This window comes from Haemorhous mexicanus, chromosome 18 (genome assembly GCF_027477595.1).
Source record: "Haemorhous mexicanus isolate bHaeMex1 chromosome 18, bHaeMex1.pri, whole genome shotgun sequence".
Taxonomy (NCBI): Eukaryota; Metazoa; Chordata; class Aves; order Passeriformes; family Fringillidae; genus Haemorhous; species Haemorhous mexicanus.
In genome coordinates, this window is record NC_082358.1 from 5370676 (window position 1) to 5395900 (window position 25225).

The 25225-nt window shown below is 44.2% G+C and overlaps 3 protein-coding genes across 4 annotated transcripts in view; all 3 read left to right on the top strand.

Annotated features, from left to right (window-relative positions):
* On the top strand, nucleotides 1-7187 carry LOC132335745 (protein FAM83D-B-like). The gene is made up of 4 exons (XM_059862585.1): nucleotides 1-518; nucleotides 3187-3354; nucleotides 4069-4193; nucleotides 4543-7187. The coding sequence occupies exons 1-4, from the start codon at nucleotides 69-71 to the stop codon at nucleotides 5495-5497; spliced, it is 1698 nt and encodes a 565-aa protein (XP_059718568.1). The 5' UTR covers nucleotides 1-68; the 3' UTR covers nucleotides 5498-7187.
* Nucleotides 7188-7277: 90 nt separating this feature from the next.
* On the top strand, nucleotides 7278-12003 carry LOC132335746 (protein FAM83D-B-like). The gene is made up of 4 exons (XM_059862586.1): nucleotides 7278-7982; nucleotides 8936-9103; nucleotides 9685-9809; nucleotides 10056-12003. Exons 1-4 carry the CDS (start codon nucleotides 7533-7535, stop codon nucleotides 10444-10446), a joined length of 1134 nt encoding a protein of 377 aa, XP_059718569.1. The 5' UTR covers nucleotides 7278-7532; the 3' UTR covers nucleotides 10447-12003.
* Nucleotides 12004-13678: 1675 nt separating this feature from the next.
* Nucleotides 13679-25225, top strand: part of DHX35 (DEAH-box helicase 35) — a 28697-nt gene continuing 17150 nt past the window's right edge. Inside the window, exons 1-12 of one of the 2 annotated variants that reach the window (XM_059862452.1) lie at nucleotides 13679-13772; nucleotides 15130-15263; nucleotides 15647-15739; nucleotides 15899-15976; nucleotides 17553-17657; nucleotides 18512-18573; nucleotides 19225-19294; nucleotides 19911-19970; nucleotides 21848-21960; nucleotides 22127-22223; nucleotides 23278-23436; nucleotides 24703-24913. In XM_059862452.1, coding sequence (XP_059718435.1) covers nucleotides 13733-13772; nucleotides 15130-15263; nucleotides 15647-15739; nucleotides 15899-15976; nucleotides 17553-17657; nucleotides 18512-18573; nucleotides 19225-19294; nucleotides 19911-19970; nucleotides 21848-21960; nucleotides 22127-22223; nucleotides 23278-23436; nucleotides 24703-24913 — 1222 coding nt within the window. In that variant the 5' untranslated portion in view covers nucleotides 13679-13732. The remainder of the gene's footprint in view (nucleotides 13773-15129; nucleotides 15264-15646; nucleotides 15740-15898; nucleotides 15977-17552; nucleotides 17658-18511; nucleotides 18574-19224; nucleotides 19295-19910; nucleotides 19971-21847; nucleotides 21961-22126; nucleotides 22224-23277; nucleotides 23437-24702; nucleotides 24914-25225) is intronic. The other variant, XM_059862453.1, reaches the window with a different exon arrangement.

Sequence of the window (25225 nt, forward strand, 5' to 3'; positions counted from 1 at the left end):
CGGCCGCGCTGTTTGGATTCAAACTCTCTCCAAAGCGATCCCGGCAGGCTCGGAGCCGCGCTCCGGCCATGGCCAACGCGTCGCAGTGTCTGGAGGAGGGCTCGGGGCGCTGGCCGCCGCCGGCCGGGCCGTACAGCGAGGCGCAGCGGCTGGCGCTGGAGGAGCTGGTGGCGGGCGGCCCCGAGGCGCTGCGCGCTTTCCTGCGGCGGGAGCAGCTGGCGCCCTTCCTGTCGGAGCCCGAGGTGCAGGACATCGCTCGGGCCGCGCTGCCGCCCGCCGCGGGCCCGGAGCCGGCGGCCGAGCCCTCGGCCGGAGCCTCGCTGGACGCCTCGTCGCTCACCTACTTCCCCGAGCGCTCGGACCTGGAGCCGCCCGCGCTGGAGCTGGGCTGGCCGGGCTTCGCCAGCGGCGCCTTCCGCGGGCTGACGCGGGTGGAGGCGCATTTCCAGCCGGGCTGCGGGGACAGCATCTACGGCTGCAAGGAGGCGGTGCGGCGCCAGATCCGCTCCGCCCGACAGGTGAGTGAGTGAGTGAGTGAGTGAGTGAGTGAGTGAGTGAGTGAGTGAGTGAGTGAGTGAGTGAGTGAGACAGTGAGACAGTGAGTGAGTGAGTGAGCGAGTGAGCCCGAGTGCCCGAGGAGCGCCCTGCTCTGCCCTGCCCGGGGCCCCTCTCCCCTGGGTCTGCGAGCGCGTCAAGGATCAACACCGCTGCGCGTCGCCATGGGACACCGAGCAAAGCCAAGTGGCTTTAAAGCCCTTGTCGAGCAGACAGTGTCGTTAAGGACGACAAGCTGGAAAATACAGAAAAAGTGGCACTCTGCTGCATCTGCGAGCCCTCCCCTTCCCGGGTGCTCTGGGTGAGGCGCCGAGAGCTCCCTTTCCCGCAGCGCTGCTGCCGTGGCCAGCACAGCCCCTGGATCCAGCTGACCCTGCTTTCACTGGGAGCAAAAGGTCTCCTATTCAAGATTCCCCACTGATGTTTACTGCCAGACAGGTGCGCTTGCAGAAACCTCCTACTGTCCTTTAAATGTGTGACACAGAATAAGCCTCTTCTATAAGAGAAAGTTACCTATAGATATAACACCATGATTGTATTTTTCTTCCTTAACTCACTAAGTGACGTACAGAACTGCTTTTGACAGGACTTTCTGCCTACAGGAGTGAACGCTATTGTTCTAATGCACAGTATGGCTTGAAAACCACGTGGCATAGGAACTTGTAACTGTTCCCTGTAACCCATTGCATTCCTGGAGTTTATAGCCTCCAACTGTAATCCCAGCCGGGAACCACCCTTCTCCTTAGCAGCCATTCCATTGGCTCAGCTAAAATTTAAATGTGTAGCTTCCTTTTTGGGTGGCCAGATGAAGCAACTCCTGTCTCTTTGTATAATGTGCACGGCACACCCTGAATCAGAACTGAGCTTAGTCTCTACTCCTTTGCGAGGGCAGAAGCTTAGGGAGTGTGTGAGGATGACATGAACGATGGGCTCCTTGCCAGAAACGGTCGCAGGGGAAGCTCTGTTCTCAAACAATCCCTACAGGTATATGAGACCAGTCTGGTAACTCGAGTAAATGCAATAAAGGCATTTATTCCCCCCAAAAGCTGTACTTGTTTGTAATATTGTTCCTTGCAGCATCCTGGCAAACACCTTCCCTCACACTGAGCCAAGAGCAAGGCAAGCTGCTCCTGCCCCATTTGTGTCTGTGCCTGATCCAGGGAGAATTTTTGTGGACAAAATGGGCATTTTTGACACCCTAAGATTTACTGAATGTCAGATTCTGTGTGATATTTCTCAGTAATTCCCGAGTTACTCAAGTCAAGGTGAAGACTGGGAAAACTTCGGATCCTGCATAATTTCTTCCCAAGTTAATGCACTCAAATGCAGTTACATCAAGTGACTGCTGTGATCTTGCCCTGGCTATCCTAAATGGATGAGTAGAGAAAAGGTTTTTCTCTCTTTCCTCCAAACATTTTGGGCAAAACTGTATTTCTTTTTCAGCTGCTCTTTCTGGGACTAGAGCTCAAGCATGAATTGAGTGAATTGAGCTGTCATATGAAGGCTTCAGTGTTCCCAAGGATTTAGTGTGACTTGTTTTGTTTTCAGGGGTGGTTTTCTCACTTGTCTGGTCTTGTCAAAAGCATCTTATTGGTTTTTAATCTTCTTCAACACTTAGACAAGTGATTGGGTGGCAAGAGCCTCAGGACACACGCAAGAAGCACCAACATAAAGTAACTTTATCTAGAAATACTCATGTGCTTGTGCATGTTATATGTTAGAACTCAGCCAAACAGAACCAGTCCCTTAGGGAGCAGGACAGAGGTGGGAATGCAGAGCTCAGCCTGTTCCTGTGGGAAAGGTTTCCTGTGAGTACAGGTTGTGCCACACACAGAGCAGCTGTGTTGCGTGCTTATACACCTTGGGTGTGCTGCAGCAGCCTCCACCTGATAAGGGCAAGTGCCAGGTACCCACAGTGGTTGTATTCTCATTGTTCTATATGCTGGTTTAATAGAAAAGTGGAAAATTCAGTTATAGAGCTGAATCTTTTGTATCTTTGTGTCCCTGCACAGAAGTGGTTTGGAAGGGTGAGAACTCAAGCACCAAATCAGTGTGTGAGGTGGCTCTGAATTAGCGGGAGAGATGATTCATAAATGTGATATCCCCATCTCAGGGTTTGCCTTTTTGAAAGAACTTGGGTGAGTGGAGGGATTTCCTGTGATGGTAAGGGATAGAAACTCAGTAAGAATATAGAAACCAGGAAGTGTGGAGATCAGCTGGGGTTTGTGAGCTCTGACAGCAAAGAGGCCATTTGAGCTAAGTCTCCTGTAGCTGCTTGAAACACTGGGAGAACAGGTGTGGAGATGGCTTGTCTGGAGGCCAGGTTCTGCTGTGATAGCTTCCCCAGTCTGGTCACACTACAGGGGATTGTGTAGGAAAGGAGAATGTGAAAGTGTACAAAAGCAGCAGACAGAGGAAAAACCTCTTCAAGCCTATGCTTTGCATGCTGGGGCACAATGAATTTACAGGAGTGTTGTGGGAATATAGACATCTTTTAGAGCTTTCCAGAGCCTGTGCAGGACAAGGAAATGCATGAGGCCCTGATGATAGCAGCAGGAGAAAATGGCTGGGGAAGGCAGTGGTCTTGTGTAAAATAAAACCCTTGAGTTAGTGGTGTGGCTTTCCTTACAGGTGATTGCCCTTGTGATGGATTCCTTCACAGACATTGAGATCTTCAGTGACCTTCAGGATGCCTATAACAACCGCCAAGTCCCTGTCTACATCCTTCTTGACCAGGACTTTGTACCCCATTTCTTGGAAATGTGCAGCAATTTGGGAGTTTGTCCTGAGCAGGAAAGTGTAAGTACTGAACTGAGGTCAGTGTGGTTTATTTTTATTTTTGTGGAACAATTTATGCATATGAAAGAGACCATTCTATAAAGCATCAGACTGCCTTGAAAGGCTAAAGCAACCTGTCTGTTGCCCATATGTAGGAGCTACAACCATGATGTGTACCAGCCCCATGTGCTGTGTGCACTGGGATCCCTGTCCTGAGGATGCAGCAATTTTCAGGGATTTAATTTTGCAATGTTTAAATAGCTTTATTCTTTGGCTCCAGGAACTGCTTGCTAAGGAAAACAGAAACGTGGGAAGCTGAAGGGTGGTACAGCTCTGGTACCATCTGCTTTCTTTCCTAATACTTTATTTGAAAAGGGTTTGGATGATGTGAGCCAGGTGATTTGTTTAGCTGCTGTGAATATAAATGGACATGGCTGTGTTCTGGCTTGGCTTGGAAAGGCTTATGTTCAGTGCAGTTAAAGTTTCTCTGGAGAGGAACAGACACTCCTGCCTTCTTGGGCAGTAATTAATTGGAACTGACTGTTGTCACTTAATCTAACAGCAGTTTAGCACTGTGTGACTAAAAACACTCATACACAGACTGTATAAAAAAGGTTCATTTCACTCTTATCTTCCCTACTGTGCTTACCTGCTTTCAGGTAGAATTTCTAATCAAAAGCTTTTGGAAGTTAACTTAAATTTGATGTCACTTTTTTCCTTTCTTTTCTGAACCAGATGATGAGAGTTCGAAGTCTCACAGGGAGCACGTACTACATGAGGTCAGGTGCCAAAATTGTTGGGAAAGCCAAGGAGAAGTTCATGTTAATTGATGGCATTAGAGTGGCAACAGGCTCCTACAGGCAAGTATTGGGGTCTGCTGGTGCCCAGTGAAGCTGTAAAAATGGGGATTTGCTGCAAAAGGATGTATTAACTTTGCTGTTTGCCCGGTGTTAATGAGTGCCAATGGCACATGGACTAGCTGAGTCCATGTGGGGCTGACACAAATCTGAAAACACCTTTGGAAAACTGGTTTACTCAGCTTGTTGCTAGCAGAGAGCTTGGCCATGGCTAAATAGAGTTCTTCCAGCGGAAATGAATGCTCTGTTGACTTCTTACCTTATCTTCATTTTTTAAGCTGTCTTGCTGTCTGTAGCTGTATTGTTGAAATGCACTGGAGATTAACTGCGAGTCTTGGTTTGTTTTCAACAGTTTCACATGGTCTGATGGAAAGCTGAACAGCAGCAACTTGCTGGTGTTGTCAGGTCAAGTGGTTGAACACTTTGACCTCCAGTTCAGGATTCTTTATGCTCAGTCACTGCCCATCAGCCCAAAGCGACCGTCCAGCTGCAGGAACAGTGGCATGTTTGATCACCTGCTGACCAGAACAGAATCCTCCAAAGAATATACTGTGGAAGGCAACTTGAGAGCAGAATTTGCTAGACTGTCTAGCACTCCAAAGAAATTGCTGGAAAAAACAGATCAAACTGAATATACTCCTGCAGGGAAGCTTTGCAACCTGGGGCATTCTTGCCTATGTGAAGAGGAGTTGTTCAGCAATCAAGTGGCCACAGTAGAACAGAGAAGTGCATCAACTCAAACTGGCCCATGGGAAGAGATGGCAGCAGTGACCAGATGCAATGCAGCCACTCAGGCCAGCACTGCCACAGCAGACACGAGCACTCAGGCTTCTGTCACAGCCAGAGTGACAGGCACGCAGACATCCATTTTGCTGAAGACTGCAGTGACACAAACAAAGGAAGAGGAGGGCACAGAAACACCCCTCCTTCCCAGAAGGTTGTCAAAAGAAGAGTATTTTCTGTCTGCAAAGGCAGTATCCAGTTCTAGTCTGCAATCATTGTCTTCATCATCATCCCAGCGCTCTCTTGCAAGCTCTACAGGCTCAATATCCTCTCTCCGCTCCTTTGAATATTCCAGTAGTCACAGGGCACAGTATTTCCAAAAACTGCACAAAGAGAGGCAGTTCCACTACTCGACCATCAGGTCGAAGCTGAGCCACATGGTGGCCATCCTGTCCCGGCGGGGCCGTGTCCCTGCCACCTACCTGAGCCAGTTCCCTGCCAGGAGCAGCCTGAAGCAGAGGCGCGACATCAGCGCCAGCCTGTGCAGCCTGCGCGATGCCTCGCTCTTTTCCCTCAATAAATGATTCCTGCCCTGACCACACATCACACAAACCCCAGGCTCAAGTTGCTGTCACTTTGTACCTAAAGATTCTTCCACTGCCGTCCAGCACTTTTATTTCTTTAATACTTTTTTAATACACCACTCTCCAGCACTTTGTTTTATACTATGCAATGTAAGTGATGAAAAAGAGACATTATATAGTAACAACTTAAAGGTTCCTCTTGTATGCATTAGTGGTGAAGATCATTTTAATTCTGGGTATTTAACCTCAAAACTGAACTTGTTACTATTTTCCAGGATTGCTAATGCCCTAGTTTTAATTTATATAAACTTGGAAATTCTGAGTCACACTGAACTTGCTCAGAGTAGCTTTGGAGATCTATCTTATATCAAGGAATTCTCAGTCTTTTTTTCCAATATTGGCTTTTATTTCTACTTTATCTTTGACAGGAGAGGAATCAGCTTTTACAAAGAGCCATAAAGCTGATTTTATTCTAACTTCTGGGATATATTTGTTACTCTTCCACTAAACTTGCAAAGAGTGTTGAAACAGTTGCAGGTTGTCTTCAACTGTATTATTTTTCCTTTGTTTAAGCCTTCTGAAACAGAATGAGCTAACTAGCTCATTCTGTTTCAGATCATGCTCCTGTGCCTTTGTTTAGAGATACATAAATATATATGAATGTGTATGTGTGTGCTTCCTTCTTTGCAGTGAACTCCAAGGCGAGACAATCACTGAGGGCATGTGACAAAGCCCCTGTTCAAAAGTAAACTGACAAATGCACTACGGAATGTTATGGGTTATGTCGGCAATGTTAATTTACAAGTAACTGTACGAGTTAAATAAACATTTTTCTCTTTTTAACTTTGCTGTCTGAAATACTCTTTCCTGCTCTATCATTTTTCCACTACTAACTTGGTTTGAGGAGCTAAAGTGCCACTCTAGTTTTTCAAGATACTTCCAATATTGAGTGGACCTGAGGTTTGGTTGCTTTGCAAAGCCTTTATCTGACTGTTTGCAGATTTCTGTGCATGTCTGTGCTTGCTGGGTCTCTTACCTGAGCAGTGTGTGCAGTCTCCCTGATATCTGGCCTGTACTGTTTTTCTTTAGACCTGCATCTCAGTACTTCAGTGATCAACCACACTGAATTCTGCCAAATCAAATCAGAGTCTGGGTTATGTATTTTTTTTATTCAGGAGCATGTTTGTCCGGTAGATGGCACATTTCAGCTGTTGGCTTGAATATTGAATGAATGAATGAATGAATAAAAATATCCATAACTCAAAAAGGCTCCAAGTGTTGAGAGTAACTAACTTTGGCATTTCTGTCTGAAATCTCTATGGACGAGGCTTAGCTACTTTTATTGCTTGGATTTCTAAGCAGACACTCCTTCGCTAAAGCTGGAGGTGGGGAAAAATATTCTGTCTGCACTTGTTCAAAATGATAAGGTACTTTATTGCTTGATTTGTGGATCTGGAACACTGGCAGCAAACCAAGTTGCAGGGAGGGAGCCAAGATTACATCTTCAAAGCCAATATCGAGTTGTATTTTCAAAAGCTCAAGTCCTGCAGTTCTTGAATGTATGTAAAATTACCTTGTTTGTTCTATGTGCTTTTTAACTTTATTATACCGGGCTGCTGTTAAGGTACTCTAACAGGAACAAGAAACAGTTTACAAATAAACTCCTTTTTGCCATGGGGCTTTCACCTGATCATCGCTGAGCTTTGCTTTCTGTTTATTTGGCATTTTAAATCGAGGTGACTAAGTCACTTCGTCGGCGCTTCGTCCTTTCCGGCTGGGGCCATTTGCCCTCTCCAGCTTTTGGAGCAGCCTTTTGATCCGGGCTGGGCAGCAGGACCAGGGCTGGGCTCATCCTTCCTCCTGCGAGGTTGGCGCTTCTGCGGGCGCTTCCCTGGGCGTGGGGAAGGCTGCGGGCTGTGCCACCCGTGACTGTGCCGTGGGCGAGCGGCCGGGAGGAGCGGAGCCGGGCGGGGAAAGCGCGGAGGAGCCCGCGGAGCGCTATAAAGAGCCGGGGCAGCGCCGGGGCGCTCCGGCCATGGCCAACGCGTCGCAGTGTCTGGAGGAGGGCTCGGGGCGCTGGCCGCCGCCGGCCGGGCCGTACAGCGAGGCGCAGCGGCTGGCGCTGGAGGAGCTGGTGGCGGGCGGCCCCGAGGCGCTGCGCGCTTTCCTGCGGCGGGAGCAGCTGGCGCCCTTCCTGTCGGAGCCCGAGGTGCAGGACATCGCTCGGGCCGCGCTGCCGCCCGCCGCGGGCCCGGAGCCGGCGGCCGAGCCCTCGGCCGGAGCCTCGCTGGACGCCTCGTCGCTCACCTACTTCCCCGAGCGCTCGGACCTGGAGCCGCCCGCGCTGGAGCTGGGCTGGCCGGGCTTCGCCAGCGGCGCCTTCCGCGGGCTGACGCGGGTGGAGGCGCATTTCCAGCCGGGCTGCGGGGACAGCATCTACGGCTGCAAGGAGGCGGTGCGGCGCCAGATCCGCTCCGCCCGACAGGTGAGTGAGTGAGTGAGTGAGTGAGTGAGTGAGTGAGTGAGTGAGTGAGTGAGTGAGTGAGTGAGTGAGTGAGTGAGTGCCCGCGGAGTGCCCCGCACCCGCTGCGCGTCCTTCCCCGCTTACTCTTACATACTCTTACTTACATATTCTTCCGTGTTTAATTACTCTGCTGTTTCGTATTGCTTTATGTCTTTCCCACCATCTTTTGTAGTTATTTTTTAATCAGGTTCATCATTTCCCAGCTTTCCTCCCCCCCCATTCTGCTGAATGGGCTCTCTCGGTGCCGCTAAGTTCCCTCGGAGTTGGCACCCGTGAGCGATAAATCCGGAGTGCCCATTCCCAGCTTTTTGAAATAGCCGTTGCTTCCCCATCCTGCGGAGAATCCAGGGCAAATGCTGGGGTTCAATCCATGTGGAAGATCTGTGGGGGTAGGAGCTGGCTCTTCAAGGGATGTTTTACTCATATCTTGACTTGGAATATGACAATCTGAATAGTAAGGTGAAGATGAACCTGACTTTTATCTTAAACAAAGAGCTGAGATATAAAGAGCAGTCAGACTCTGGTGGTTTTGGATTTTCTAACTGTTTCTTTTTATGTTTGAAAAGTTGGAAGATGAGAAAACTGTAGTATTAGAAGTAAGCTCAACTTTTTCTTCTGGCAATGCTTTTGAGGAAAAGACATCTGTTCTTTAGAAAAAAGAAAGAAAAAAAGAAAAAGACCTCTCCTGCTTAGGAAGAGATCAAATTTGCCTAACATAGGGCAAAAACAGGGGTCTAGCTCTATCTCAGGGTGAGGAAGAATACTCTTTATCACAGAAGACTATACCATGTTCCATAACCACCTGAAAAAAAGGCAGGGGGGAGCATTTAATTTGAAACTCAAATTTCTCATGTGCTATCTCCTTTGCAGTACTGTGAAAACAGCCTAATGGTTTTTTCTGAAACTCATTTCAGATGATTGCCCTGGTTATGGATTCCTTCACAGACACTGATATCTTCAGAGACCTCTTGGAAGCCTGTAGCCAACGGCAGGTTAAAGTGTATATCCTTCTAGATCAGTCTTCACTTTCCCATTTTCTAAAAATGTGCAAGGATCTGGGAGTTGACCTTGAGCAGGAAAAGGTGAGCTTTGTCATATTTATAGGGGTAGGGAACTGATCCTCTTATGACTGTAATCTTTAAACTGTGAAAAGAAGAAATTATTACACCTCCTGCCACAACTTAAAATGGGTGTTACAGAGCTCCAGCTCTATCTTGGAAGATTTAACTATTCCTACATAAGACAGCAATTAATAGAAAATCTGAAACCTTTATAATTGGATGTTACAGCTGCTTTCTGAGCACAAATACTAATTGAAAGTTCAAGGAAATGCAGGAGGAATGTCCAGTTCCTAAAGCATGACTGGAGTTGCTTGGGCTCGCCGAGACTTTGAAGGCTGAGGGAGAAGCAGGTTCTCAGGAGTCTGTGGAATTTGGATCCTGATGATTAGGTGACAGGAATTTTCACAGTCCCATTCTAACCCATTCCCAGTTTACGGGTTTGCCCCTTAATGTCACCTCTTTGCCTACAAAATCCTCACTTGGTTCCTGGTGAGTGACTCTTGCCAGTGCACAGTTCATCAGGGAAGGTTGTTGCTGTGTTACTCCTTTAATGCAGTCACTGAACTTTGCAGTGCACCTGACTCTTGCTGTTTGTTTAACAGCTGATGAGGGTTCGGATTATCACGGGGAGCACGTACTGCACCAGGTCAGGCACCAAAATCATTGGAAAAGTCCGGGAAAAGTTCATGCTGATTGATGGCATTAGAGTGACAACAGGCTCCTACAGGCAAGTGCCAATTCCTTTCTCTTGATTTACATGATTTTTCTCCATGGAAAGGAAAACCAGCAATACTGCAGATTGCTTTCCTTATCAGATTTTATGACCAACATTTATCCTTAAAAGAGCGCACTGCTTATCATTTGGGTTGTAAGAACAACATAACTAAATGTGATGAAGGAGAATTTCCAGTGAATACTTTCTTTACTGATTATTTGGAATTAATTCATCATTTTCTCACTCTTCTTTTGCTAGTTTTACGTGGACAGATGGGAAGCTGAACAGCAGTAACATTTTGATCCTGTCAGGCCCCACAGTTGCACACTTTGACCTGGAATTTCGGATTCTTCATTCACGGTCAAAGCCTATCAACCTCAAAGAGTTTTCTAGCTGCAAGAAGAACAGGGTGTGGGACCAGCTGTTCAGGATAACAGTGGCTTCCAGAGACGTGACCAGGGAACACTTCCTGAGAATGGAATTTTTGTATCTGAGAGCATTTGTAGGAGATCTGAAGAGGAAGAGGAGCTGGCTGCACGCCTCCAGGGAGGCTGTGTACACCCCAAATAACACGCTGCACACCTCTCCCCCGCTGACTAAGAGGAATGGCTCCCTGGTTATGAGGCCACACTGGATCATAGAGAGATGAACTGCATGTCCATGCAGAGCAAGCAGCAGAACCTCAGGAACCACGTCTGTCCATCCCTGCCCAGCACTGTCCTGCAGTGTGTTTGTGAGGGCAGCTGGGAAAGAAACCTCAGACTGAGAGAAAGTGAAACTGGAATTGTGGCTTTGTTTGAAGAATACTGTAAAGCCAGTATTGACTTCTACTATTCTGTTAAATTTTCATTTCTCAACCTGTTCATGCATGTTTTAAGCTGATGGGTTGGCAGTGTCATAGCTCAGTAGCTCAACCCTTTTTTTTTTTAATTGAGAAATCTAGGTATTGAAATTCATATTGCTTGAAAGTCTGTTCCAAGATGAAAGCAGGCTCTGAAATCAGTCTTGGTCCTATACAAGCTCTCCACCAACTGGTTCATGACACAAACCAGAAGTAACCCTAATTTAGAAACCAGTAGGTCAGTACCACACTACTACTCCTCAAATGTTACATTTTCTTCCTACAAAGCTATGCTGGCAGGCAGAAGGAGCTAATGTGTCAGCAAACAAGGCTTTAGCAGTGACTGAATTTCAAATGGCCTTTACATTAGACTGGTTGGATTGCTGGACATCATGCAATAAATGTGTGCAAGTGATAATATTCTAAAGGACCCACTATGTTTGTGGGAGAGCCAAATGAGACCAATTCCTTGGCATTACCAGACAGACTTTTTGTTATCTTTGTGGCTGCTGCTGTCTGATCTTGTGGGAAAAGCTGAGTAGATCTGAAATCTGTGAAGCTGCTGCCTCTTCACAGAAGTCCTAATTTCATCAGAAATGACACAGAAGTCAGTGACAGAACCATTTTTAACGTCTCTTGGAAGCTCAATTTTTTATTATTATTTTTTAATCCATTCATTTCTGGAGGGGAAAAAAAGTCACCCTCAAATGAATAAGCTATCCTCCCAAACAGCTGCACATTGAGACACTGAAGTTCCAGCAGCCTGCCAATGCTGACACTCATTAGGCAAAACAAAGGTTTATCATTTCTCAATTATTCTTGTGGCTCTTCTACTGCAAAATACTCAGATATGTGCTTGTGTGAGTGTCTTGTGGGTTCTGGGTTTTGGAGGGGAAGGTTAAAACTTGGCAGAGGAATTTCAGCTAAACAGCAGCAAGGTGACATTAAACTGGACAGATGGATCTTGTAAAAATGTACATTGCAAAATTGTACTGATTAATATGCAACTAATCTGGGCCCTCTTTCTTCTGCACTGACAATCATGGAAATGTAATCACTCTGGCTCTCCTAATCTGTAAATATTTAATAGTTTATAGCTTTGTACTATTAACTTCCATCCAGATGTAAAGAGGTTTGAAATATGTATTTTTATTCTTAGCTATATTTTCCATAAAGGCAAACCCCATACAATGTTGGATTCTATACAAAATACTGTTTGTGCAGTCTTATTTTCATAATAATTATCTGTATATATTTTCCCAAGCATAACTTCTCCACTTTGCTGTTCATCTCATTACTTTCATAGGCAGCTCTTTCCATGTGGGATTTTTTCTCAATGATTACTAATATATTGATAATACAAAATACTGTGAGTTGTGTTTCTTTTTGATAGTGTAGACTTAATATCAAAAGTACATTGAAACATATACTTAGAACTTTAAAGAGCATCACAATTATAACTTAATAACCTCTTCTACATGTGGTTACTCAGCATAACAAGTGACCAGGGAGGTAGAGTGTTGTGAGATACAGTTTGTGTTAATCACCATAACTGCACTGCTAGCGTGGGAAGTTATAAGAATATAAGATGTGATTAGAATTTTACTTTCCCATAAGCATGAATATATTACAGTATTAATAAACTTACTAGAGGCGGTTTGGGCTATTTTTTGTATTTCCTTCAGCTTCTACTTAATTAACTCAAAGCCTTTGATAAGTTTGATTCTTATAGTAACTTCCATGGGTGTGTTTGTGGTTTAAATAGGCTGTAAGCAGCCTGTGGTGGGGCCCAGATGTATCTATTCACTATTAGTGTGATAATTTTCTTTCTTGTCCTTCAGCCTGGTGTAAAGTGCAGCAGCTGTGGTGGGGGTAGTGTGGAGGCATCCTTCACTGGAGGAGGAATCAGCTTTAATTAAATAATGAGCAGGGACTTCTGGACAGTGATCTTTGGCCTCGTTAAATCCTGTGTGCTCCCCCAGGTGAGCAGAGAAGGGGTTGGGTTGGAAAAGACCTCAAAGCCGATCTCATCCCAACCCCTGCCATGAGCAGGGAAACATTTCACTGTCCCAGGCTGTTCCAAGCCCCAAAGTCCAACCTGGCCTTGGACACTGCCAGGGATCCAGGGGCAGCCCCAGCTTCTGATGGGTCTCACCTGATGCCAGTTTGTACCTTATTCCCTCATAATCCACTGCTCGAGGGACAGCCACTGCCAGCCCTCCAGCCGCACCTCAGTTTGCCGAACTGGCTGTTACCGAGAGCTTACAGTAACTGCGGTGTCTCTGGGCCGCAGAGCTCTGCCTTGGGAGGGGAGAAAAGGCAGGGGGAATGTGAAAAACGCCAATCCCTTGTTTTTAAAATTTTAAAAGATTAATAGTAATAAAATTATAAAAATATTAATACAATTAGAGTAATAATAATTTGGACAATTTGAATCAGGACAATATGAGACTATAGAAACAAAGAGCTACGGATGTCCGGGTACTTTTTTCTGGGCAACATAAGCCCAAAAAAGACCCACGTTAACAGAGGATTAACCCTTAAAAGCGACAGCCTGTTGCACGTCCATACACCTCATACATGATGCATCAATTCCATTCACACACAGGATTCTGTCTGGGCAGGGTCAGCTTCTTCCTCTGAATCCTGACGGCGTCTTCAGGGATGAGAGAGGCAGGAAGAAGTTCGTTTCTTCTGACAATGGGGCAATAAATTCTCTTTCTGTGAAAGATTCAGGTGTCCTGTGGCTGCTCTTTGGTGTGAGTCCTTTCTTTAGAAAAAAAAGTATCCTGCATAGCATAGTTTCTATTTTAGCATTTTGTTATAACCTAAAACTATATTTAACACACTACTTAAGAGAATTAACACAGCATCACTTTCTAACACAACACAGGAAATACTCATTTTATTATTTGCGAAAAGCCAATCATAAAATACACATTTTTCACAGGGAAGAAGGGCAGATCTGCCACGGGCCGAAACCTTCGGGCACTCCGTGTGAGGGGAGGGCTCGGGCGGGGGGCGGTCTCCATGGCAACGCGGGCCGCGTCACGTGGGCGCCGCGCGCCGCTTCCGGCCGCCCTCTCACCCCAAGATGGCGGCGCCCGTGGGGCCGGTGAAGTTTTGGAAGCCGGGTGAGGGATGTGGGGGATGCGGGCTGTGGGGGTGCGAGGCACGGAGCCCCGCCGCGGGCTGCCCGCGGTGGAGGGTGCGGGGAATGGATCTCTGCTGGCCGTGGTGAGGGATGGGGGGGACAGAGCTCCGAGCTGGATGGCCGTGGTGAGTGGTGCGGCGCTGCTCCCCTCGGCTCTCTGGGGTCGCTGGTGCATTTACAGTGAAGGGCAGCAAGGCTCTGAAAGGATTCGAGAACGTGTCGTATGAAGAGCGGCGGGGGGAATGGGTTTGCTTAGTCTCCAGAAGAGGAGGCTTAGGGGTGACCTCATCGCTCCCTACAACTCCTTGACAGGCTGTGCTGAGCCGGTCCCTTCTGCCGTGTCTGCCGTCAGAGAACCGGGAAATAGCCTTAAACTGAGACACGGCAGATTCCCATTAGCTATTTTCATTTTTTATTTCACTGTTCAGGTGGTCGGGCTTTGCAGTAATTTGCCCGGGGAGGTGGTGGAGTCACCATCCGTGAGGGTTTTTAAGAGGCGTCTGAGTCCGGTGCTGGGTGATGTGCTTTAGGGATTACAGTGATGGTGATGGTTGGGCTGGATGATGGGGAAGGTCTTTTCCAACCTTGATGATTCAATGAGGGCAGTGGGGCAATGGCTGTCCTCTCCCTGCCAAAGCCCAGGGGGTGTTTGTGGCTCCAGCTGGGTGCTGCCCGGTGTGGAGAGGGTGGTTTGTGGGTTGGGTGTGCTGCCCTTTGCCGGGGTCTCCAGGGGATGTGAAGTGTGCAGGGGGATCCCAAGGAGTTCTGAGGGAGGAGCAAAATCCTGGCCAGGGGTGGGAACAACCGTGGTTAACACCAGGGAGAGCAGCTCCGTGGAGAAGCACCTTGGAAATAATGTTGATAGTTGTTGATTTGTGGTAGAACTGCTTGGCAGCTCTGAAAAGAACTAACCTTTTAACAGTGGGAGAAGTGCAAGCAAAGAAATCCTACAGAACAGGGGAATCCTCCTCTTTGCTCTCAGGCTTTTCTGGTTGAATCTGCAGCTGGAGATGACCCATTCTGTTACTGAGATGAGTTTTTGTCTCTAGTTCTCTTGTGTGATTCCACAGTTTCAGTTGTCAGTAGCTTTGTGATAATTTGCAGCAGGAATAAATCAAGTTTCAGTTCCTGAGGTAAATTCAGAGCTGAAGTGAGAGGCATATCCCTTGTTTATTGTTAGGAAATATTTCAATTGCTTTTGCAGAAAACGTGTTTGTTTTTTTTAATATGCTGCTACCCATGATTCCTATTTGTATGAAACATCTTTATTTTGGCTGTATTGTGATACACCTGGCAGAGGTGTGTTGTTCCAGTTAAATTTCACTCCTGCTGTGTAGGCTCAGAAGGTCCTGGTGTCAGTGTCTCGGAGGAGAGGCAGAGCCCTGCTGAGAGCAGCGCTGTCACTGTCATCTACAACCCTTATGCTTCCCTCTCCATTGAACAGCAAAGGCAAAAGCTGCCTGTTTTTAAGGTACAGGAGTTATTTTTGATATATTAAATGTGCTGTATGATGCCTGGTTCTTCTGGGTGTTTTTTTTTTTTTTTTTTGAAAGAGCAGTATAAAATCACGTTGCGACATAAATAATAATTTTATGGCTTTGCTCTCTATTTGTTGGAATTTATTGTCTTGTTTGGCAACTGTAAGTGAGTTTTAAGGGCTTTGTTGATGGATGTTATTTACTATATGCTGTACATGTCATTTATAGATTTTAAAGGACTGTTTAGCTTTTGGCAGTGAACTCCATGTAACAAGAAGTTACTGTGTCTGCCAGATATGTAAATATTGTAGTTTTAATTGTTTTCTTATTTTTGTACTATTTGCTTTTTATGTTTATATGTCATCTTCTCTTTCAGCTAAGAAATCACATACTTTACCTTGTGGAGAACTACCAGACCCTGGTGATTATTGGGGAAACAGGATGTGGGAAATCAACACAGATTCCACAAGTAAGTGTCTGTTTGGGTTGGTGAGATCAGGTAGCCCCCCCAGGGGATTTTCCATGGAATATTGAGCAGAGCCAGGTAAAAACACAAAGTGTGAGGAGCTAACACCTTGGTGTAACCACAGCATGACAGTGTCTCTCCTGTCCCCACTGTTGTTTGCAGTACCTGGCAGAAGCTGGCTGGACAGCTGAAGGAAGAGTTGTTGGGGTGACACAGCCTCGTCGGGTCGCTGCTGTTTCAGTGAGTGTCCCCTTCTCCCCATTCTGTTTTCATTAGAACCTCCAGGGTATCAGCAGGTTTTGCTGAGTAGCAGGAATCTGCATGAGCTCCTGAAGGAAAAGATGTTTCTGCTTGTCTTTCTCTGAGAGCTGCTGGTGTTACACACTGAATTCTACCTGATTAGTGGGTCTGGCCAAACATTCCAGCATTCTAGGACTGCAGATGTAGAAGCTTTGAAGTAAAACTGACTGATGTCAGCAGAACTGTGTGCAGAACTTAGGGCTGAGCTGTGATTGACTCAGGACTAGAACTATGCTTGTGTGACCCTCAACTTCTTTCACAAGGTGAAACAGTGATGTAAATCTGAATTTAGTTATGCAGCCAGTGGAAGAAACAAGAGGTTGTGTGCCTCTTTCTAACAATTCATAACCAGGTTTTTAATATTTTTTGTGTTTGTTTTTTTGTTGTTTTTATGAGGTGTGGGGTTTTTGTTTCGCCTTGTAAAAATGAAACAGTTTTATTGTGAGAGATTTTTGCATATACATATTTTGCCTTGGAGAGCATAACATCATCTGGATGTGCTGTGAGGGGAAAAAGGAAATGCTGAGGGCAATGACTTCTTCTGTCTGGTAGCAGCATGCACAGAAAGCATCCACTGCTCCTTTACCTTCACAGCTGCTGCCAGGCTCTGTTTTGGGTGAAGTTTCTGCGGCAGCATTCTTTTTTTACAGAGAGCTGAGGTGCCATTTTATAACCCTCATTTTGCCTGTTCTCTGTAATATAAAAAATGGTATCTACAACACACTGGCATTTACCTCAGTAGATACTGTAGAATCCAGTATTCCTTGACCAGATCCAGCCCTGGTTAAGGGAACAGTCTCTAGCAGTGCTCTGCATCTTGTGCTTTGGGCAGTCTGCCTGCAGTGTCCTCCCTTTTCTCCTTCACAGGGCATCCAGCTGACAGAGCACAAGTTTTACAGGAGATGTTGTGAGTGCTGCAATGAATTCTCACAGCAAACTCTCTTCTCTTTTCCCTTTCATGTCTCAATGCGTCATTTTTAAGCCTAAAATAGAAAGATTATTCCATTCAGGCTTAGGACATGGACCCAGCAGGGTTTTTCTTTGAGACTGTTGTTGCAGCCTGCCTGGACTGTGGCTGTTACTGGAGATGAGAAATATAACTGATGATTTATTGCTTTGTCCTGAACTGAAAATGATATTTTAATTTAATAGGTGACTTATCTGCTTTCCCATCTGGAGCATGGGGATTGTTAGAAATAAAGATAGGTAGCTGCAAAGATATGAAGCATAGTTTAGAAATTCCTGCACTTCTGCTTGCATTACCCAGACTGACAATTATCCTGAATTCTTGGGCTAAAAGTGGTGGGGTGATAGGATTCCAACTGAAATCATGAACTCACTGCCTGTAGGTATGGGCTAGAGTGTCACTCAAAGATTGACACTAACTTGTGGTTGGAATTCTACAGGGACTAATTAATGTATTGTGTTTTATTGTGTCTTTAGATGTCTTTGTAGTTTGTCATGACACAAGGCTGAAGGGTGCTGAGCTGTTGCTCATGAGGATCTCTTTTCTCAGGTTGCAGGCCGAGTTGCTGATGAAAGAGGAGCAGTGCTGGGACATGAGGTTGGCTATTGCATCCGCTTTGACGACTGCACAGACCCACAGGCTACAAGAATTAAGGTGAAACACCAGCAGTGTGTGGTTACTCTGAAGGGATTAGTTGGAACTCTTCAAGTTCTTTTGCAAAATAATGAGAATGTTGTGATACCCACTCAAGAGAATAGGTAACATTTCAGCTTCCCAGTTGGGTACCCCAAAATTGTGCTTGAAATGGCTGTGGCAATCAAAACCTTATTAAAATGAGTACCTGTTCTATTCTGATAGTCTGACAAGCACCATTTTAAATCTAGAGGACAATTTCAAGGTATGGCCAACTGTTGGTACAGCACTGGTGTGACCTGTGTGTCACACAAAGTCATAGGGAAAGGCTGCAGTGAATCACAAATTAAAAGTATCCTCCTCTAACAATAGATTTTGATTAAAAGCACAGACAAAACCCAAGATGAGTAGGCTGAGAGATAATTTGGTGGATTAAATAGCAACTTTGCAGCTGTTTTTCAGTGCTGTGAGCAATGTTAGTGTTGTTTGTGTTCTTGCAGAAAAGGACTTGCTTTAGTTGTGCTGGAATAGCAGTGATGATGAGTGAGACATTTTGCTTTGTGATTTATTTTTTTCAGAGGATGGTGTTCCTTTTACAGTGAAAGAAATGGAGATATTTGTTCATTAAATAGAGCTGAATTTAATTTTTTAAAGCATGATTATTCATTTAGAGTTGGAAATTTGGAGGGTTTTACCATCAATTCTTACTTAGTTCAGGACCACAGTTGCAATCAGAGTCTAATTTGATAGATCATTAGAAAATTAGAGGCCAGGAAACATTCAGGCAAAAGCCTACAAAAGCATCTATAAAAATCACAGTTAGTGGAGACTATATGACTAGATTTTTTTACTTTTTTTTTTTCATTTACTTCTAGTTTCTAACTGATGGTATGCTGGTGAGGGAAATGATGGCTGATCCTTTATTAACAAGATACAGGTAAGAAAACATGGAATGAGTGATTTCTGAAGTGCAATTTGGTACAAACCTGCTTTTTTCAAGCTATTATGGTAGCAGTTTTTATGAATTATTAGCGGCTATTTAAAATTAAATACCAAAAAAGTGAAAAATATTGTAGAAGTCTGACTTCTTTATGTTGTAAAAACGACATTGTTTTTAGCAACAACATACTGTTGTTAGTTGATCATTGCAGCACCAAAGCCAACAGGATTTGATCCTATAGTTTTGAGATGAAAGCTAAAGGAACCTTATGGAGTCTGAATTGTTTCATTTCCTAGTTTTAGATTATTTTTTCTTCCTTATACTAATAAAAAGAGTCAACAACAAACAGGCTTTTCTGATATCCAGAAAACCTATGCAGTACAGTAAACATAGACCTTTTTCTTCTACTCCTTTCCAAAACCTAACCTGAATAGAGAACAGTGTATATGTCCCATATGGTATCAGGTACATTTTTCTCCCTGCTTCACTGCTGCAAGTTTTTTAACTTCCCCAAGTCTCTAAGTGGCTGTGAACAGTAATAGTCCAGCAGCAGATTTCAAATAATGGTGTTTCTAGAAGACAGGGAGACACTGATTCTAGTGTCAGTCAAGTAATTTTTGAAACCTTACCTTTCTGCTTTTTTCACAGTGTCCTCATGCTGGATGAAGCTCATGAAAGGACTCTTTATACAGACATTGCCATTGGCTTACTAAAAAAGGTAATTCTTTTTTAATTCAGTGTAATTCTGTAGTTTTAATTTGGTGATTTTAATACAGTTCTCTGTAACTGTTTTAATTTCCATCCTTTTCATTCAACCTCTGATCCTGATGGCTGGTAATTGAGGGAGTGTGATTGCTGCTTCCTCATTTAGGGAGTGTGATTGCTGCTTCCTCATTTATCCTGCAGCCTATTGTACATACCCAGCTATTTACTTCGGTCATCTGACATTGAGGATCCTCTGTTTCTTTCCCCTGGTGCTGAAATGTCTCCTTAGCTGATAGTTCCAAAAATACACTGTTGATTCTGCTGCTGCTGATCATGTGAAGTGATCTGATTGGGGCTTGTTGCTGACTTTCAGCCTACTAATGATCTGATTCCCACCAGAAATCAAGAGTAATTTAAAATAACTGACTGGATGCCCTTAAAATAAATACATAAAAATCCAAACAGTCATTTGGTTCTTAGACCTGTGGGGTGATATGGCTGCCTAATTCATCACCTGTCTTGTAGTTTTACAGATAGGTTTTTGGTAATCTGGATTCTCTAAATCTTGGTTCTAGTCTTATATTTCAGAAAGCATTTTTAACTCTGGGTGTTGGTGGTCTCTCTCCCAGGTTCAGAAGAAGCGTGGGGATCTTCGCCTGATTGTAGCTTCAGCCACCTTGGATGCAGAGGTACAGCTCAGAGATTTGGGTTGAAGTGAGGTGACATTAGGTGACAGCTCCACTGCTACTCATGTACAGCTTATCCTCTGTGCTGCTTGAGTGGTTGCAGGAAAAAATCTGCTGTAGTTCAGTTGCTCTGTTTGGTTTTCATGTTCTATTAGCAAACTGTTTTGGATGTGAATTTAAATATGAATCTGCTTTTTATGCACTGATATCTTTTTTCCCCTTATTGTATTCTTTATAAAAATATGTTCTCTTGGCTTAATTTATTAAGGGACATTTAGCTCAGTTTTGCTGATAGAAATTACCTGAGGCAAGTATAGACAAGTAAAAATAAATGATAAATTAATAGATTTAATATCAGTGAGATCTTACTACATCCCTGATTGACTCATGGCCTGTGGACACTTATGTAAACTTAGTAAAAACACCCTGAATTTAATTTTGAGTAGGAAGAGAAGAGAAACTCTCTTAGAGCTGAGCAGGGTTTCACCCAGCCCTGTGTTCTGCTTGTAGCAGCTGCAACAGGAGATGCTGTTAGGGAGAGCACGTGAGGCTGTGCACCTGCTGTGGGTCTGTTCAGTCTGAGCTGCCTCAGCAGCTGCAATAGTTGTAGTACAGATATTAGTCAGCACCTTCCTGCTGTTTCCCTCTACTATGTGTTTATGGACCTGCTGTTTGTTCATTTGTCTTTGAATCTGCAAATCTCCAGGACACCATGAGTAATTTCCAGGAGTTTGCCACCTGCTGTATAATGAAGTAGTTGGTCTAATTCTTTCAAACCTGTTAGTTTCATCAAGGATCTCTCAGTTCTTGTACTGGGTATTTGTGTTTAAAAAAAACACCCCCAAAACCAGCTTTACATTTACTTTGTCACCTTTGATTCTGTAAACTTCAGCTATGTCTTTTCAACCTTGTTCTCCCCAAGCAGAGCCTTTTCAGTCTCTCCTCATATGGTAGCTATTCCATCTCCTACATCATGTTCATTCCTTTTCTCCACTTTTCCTAACTGCTCTGGCCTTAATAAGATGTGGCACTGAAGAGATTTCCTATAGTGACAAGTACCATATGCCATGAATGTTGGTAGTGTGCTGTGCTTTGGTAGTGTTTGCACTGCTGTATATTCTGTACATTACAATGCAGAATTTTAACTGCCAGAAACCACATTTCAAATAGATGACAGTTAATCTAAAATGATTTAATACAGCAAAATGATTGGTGTGACTATATAAATATATTTTTTAATACAGAGATTTGATGGTTATCTCTACAATGCTCATGAAAGTTAAGATGAATTATATGGATTCTTAAGTTCCATCTTTTGCTGTTATTTATTGAAAATACTTCATGATAATAGATCTGAATTTATTAAGGTGTCTCACAATACATAAATCAAAAAATTTCATAAATCATGCCTAACTCTGCTTTTACAGAGTGCTATCTTGGTGTTCAGTAAGGGCTGTAAAATTAACTCACTCACACCAAAATGGATGAGAATATGCAGGCCCTGCACAAACCTTTTTGCCCCAATTATTTCTGAGTTCTTCTTAGCTTTGACTTTGCTACTTTGATAGATTTAACTTCCAGTCAAAAGTTTCTTCATCTTCTTTTTCCAACTGTAGCAGCTGATATAATCAATTTTATTTCCCTGTCCAATTTTTACTTCTCAAAGTAATGAGACATTGCAACACTATTTGTGCTAAATGCCTGAACCCCAGACAGAATAGAAGGCAACAAAATCAAGCTTTCACATTTTTTAATTGACATTGTCATATTGATAAAGTAAACATCCAAGTAGTAGTGATTTAACGTCTTTGTGTCTTTAGGTTTTTCTCTCCATTCCTTGAAATGTCAAATTGAAAGTGTTTGTTTTTATTTTAATGTAGAAATTCAGGGATTTCTTTAATCAAAATGATACCGGTGACCCCAGCAAAGACACCAGTGTGATCCTCACTGTTGAGGGGAGGACGTTTCCAGTGGACATCTTTTACCTACAGAGGTGTGTTCCTGTCTGGTCTTGGCAGTAGTGAGACTGTGCAACTGTGCTATCATTTTGTCTAGGTTAGAGCTCTGCAGTCCCAAAGCTGCTCTGTTTGTCCCTGCTGGAGGGGAGCAGTCTGTACCTATTTTTCTGCTCATGTCTCTGCTGTTTTCTCTCCCCACAGCCCTGTTCCTGACTATATAAAATCAACTGTGGAAACTACAATGAAAATTCACCAGATGGAGAATGATGGTGATATACTGGCATTTTTAACTGGCCAGGTATAGACAAGCAATTTTTTTTTGCTTTACAGTGCTGTATTGTGAGCTTTGCAAAGCTGCCCCAGTCTCCTGAGGCTTTTTTTAGTTGTGCTTACTTTATTCTCAGTAAAGATGACAAGCATTTCTCTATTGATGGGAGCAAAACTAGGCCAGTCCCAAAGATGTGAAGACAACATATGGCCTGAATTTATCAAAACTAGTGATGGATGATAGTTTTTGTCATTTAATGCTGTATTTCTCAGCCTTGTTAGTGAGTGGAATTCTGTGTGGTTTGCTGGTGCAAGTCACACATACCCAGTTGTTAAATTGACAGTGAGTCATCATTAATAGTTAAGGCAAATGGAGTTTCCATTTGTTAGGCTTAACATCTGAAGTGTCTGACAGAAAAACAAATTGCCATGAGATCAAAATGTACTGGTCTCTTCTGCTCTATTTATGCTTGTCAGCTCACTTTGCAGCTGGGAAGAGCAAATGGAAGGCAGCTCATTTCTCCAGTGAGGAGCTCCCTTGAAGAACTTCAGTAACAGCTTGCATATTTTCAAAAGCAATTCCTCCTCCCCTTTATTGATTTAACTTTGGAATAATGAATTTGCTTTTTCATGAGGCAATGTTTGAACATTTTGTTTTCTGTTTTTAAGAGTGAGATGCCACAGCTGAGATTAAACATTAAGTTGAGCAAGAGGTGTCAGTGCTGTTCCTGTGCCATTCCTGATCAGGCCCACAGCATTCTGGCCTCCCATTTTGCTCTCACCAGTTGAGACAGACAGGAAAATTAACCTACTTCCTCCTAAGCTTGGTTCCCTGTGATTTTGCTCAAGTGTTTGTGATAGGACATTGACTCAAATGACAGTGAACACAAACATGTATAAAGCTTTATTTATTCCTAATAGCAATTTATCTTAAGAATACTACAGCATGGAGTGAGCTAGTCAAATCCTGGAGTTTGGACAAGTACAGTGCTATTATTTGGTGCAGGTTCTTTATCTAGGTGACAGGAATGTGCTGTTAAAGTGCAGCTTCTCTCATTGTGTGCCCTGTGCTGCTCTGGCTGCAGGAGGAAGTGGAGACTGTGGTTTCCATGCTCATAGAGCAGGCTCGGGCCCTCGCTCGCGCCGGCATGAAGAAGCACCTCCGTGTTCTGCCCATGTATGCTGGGCTGCCTTCTCCTGAGCAGCTGAAAGTGTTTGAGAGAGTCCCTCACACTGTCAGGAAGGTGAGCTCTTGTGTCTGTCTCAATTTCCACCGCCCAGAAGGGTGTCTGCAGCACACAGGTTGCATTTATCAGGTTCACATCACGGGACTCTTGCAAATGCTGCTTTGGAGGAGGCTTTCTGCATCTCCCATCAGTGCTGTCAGCTTTCAAACTGGGAACCAAGAACATGTTCCCTGGCTTCCCTTTTCATCTTTGATCACTCCTAGACATGTCAGTTCCAGCTCTCCTCTGTGCCTCACCAACTCTGCAATTTTTAAGTGTCTCCATACAACTTTGTATTTGTCTTCTTACCCTCTGAACTCCTTTGCTTTTACCTTTTTCTTTCTTTTTGTGATCTGAATGTCCATGGCTCTTTTCCACCAGTAATAGAAAAATTGGTGACAGAGTGGGTAAGTGCTGTATTTTCATCTAAGGAAGAAGTTCAAGCTTACTTGATTTTAGTGGGGAAAAAAAAGCTTTATTTTGACTTCTGTAAGTCTTGTTTAGACATTTAATGTCACAGAAGTATATAATTGGATGTGATTAGTGCTTTCTGCTTATACAGATCCTGTGTTGGGGCTGAAATAAGCTGACAAAACTACACCAAGGTGACTTGTAATTCTTGTACCTGCTGGGATTTGACAAGTGAAATTGTTCATCTGCCATTGAAGAACATTTCATATAAATACTTCTCTCCAGGATATGACATTAGTCAGTTAACTTTCAAAGTTTACTTTTTAATTTTAGGTGAAATAAACATTAGATTTCCCACTGTTGCCTGGGAACAATTATTTAATTATTTTAGGGCATACATATATAAGTGAATCCCTGCAGGAATGCTGAATGTGGAACTCTTAATCAACTCTGTTCTCCTCCTATGTCCCACTTTATTCCTTACATAGCTTTACATCTTCCTACCTCACCTTACGTAGCTTTGGGAGTGTGCAAAGAATAGTTCAGTGTAAATGAGAAGCAGAAAGAAAACATTCTTAGTTTGCTACATAAGAACACTTGATTTACAGTCAGTTAATCTTTTTCCCTGCAAACACTGCCAAGCTCTTCCTTTATGAAGAGAGAATAAATTTGAATAAGAAAGCGATTGTGAAGCTGTGAGAACTGCTGTACAAACTGTCTTATTTCAAGCTGTCAACTCCTTCTGCTGGTACTGTATCTTTTTGTGCTACTGAGTGTGTCCTGGGCCTCTCACGGCTGAGATGTCCCTGGCTGGTATTTGGCTGATGAGCTCGCTGAGAGCTCACAGGATCCTCTCTGTGCCCGTGCCTGCAGGTGATCGTTGCCACCAACATTGCCGAGACCTCCATCACAGTGCACGGCATCGCCTTTGTCATCGACTGTGGCTTTGTGAAGCTGCGTGCCTACAACCCCAAGACGGCCATCGAGTGCCTGGTGGTGGTGCCCGTGTCCAAAGCCTCGGCCAACCAGCGGGCAGGGCGTGCCGGCCGCAACCGCTCCGGGAAGTGCTACCGCCTCTACACAGGTCAGCAGCTCCGGGCCCTCCCTGCTGTGCCCGTGCTTCCCGTTCAGTGCCAGATTAAAGAGAAAAGGCTGTGCTTGTTCTTTCATCGAAAGAACAATATTTCCCTTTGTTATTTGTCATGGTTGCTGTTGCTAATGAGGGAATGGGATTACTTTTGGGTTAAGAATGATTTATTCTTTAGATAAATGTTAGTTTTAGAGGTTGTGAGATTTATGAGATTAAGTAGCTGCTTATAGTTCAAGAGTAGTCACAAGTTTCTTCGTTGCAAGGTAATATATAACTTTCTGGTTATATATTTATAGAATATTTATA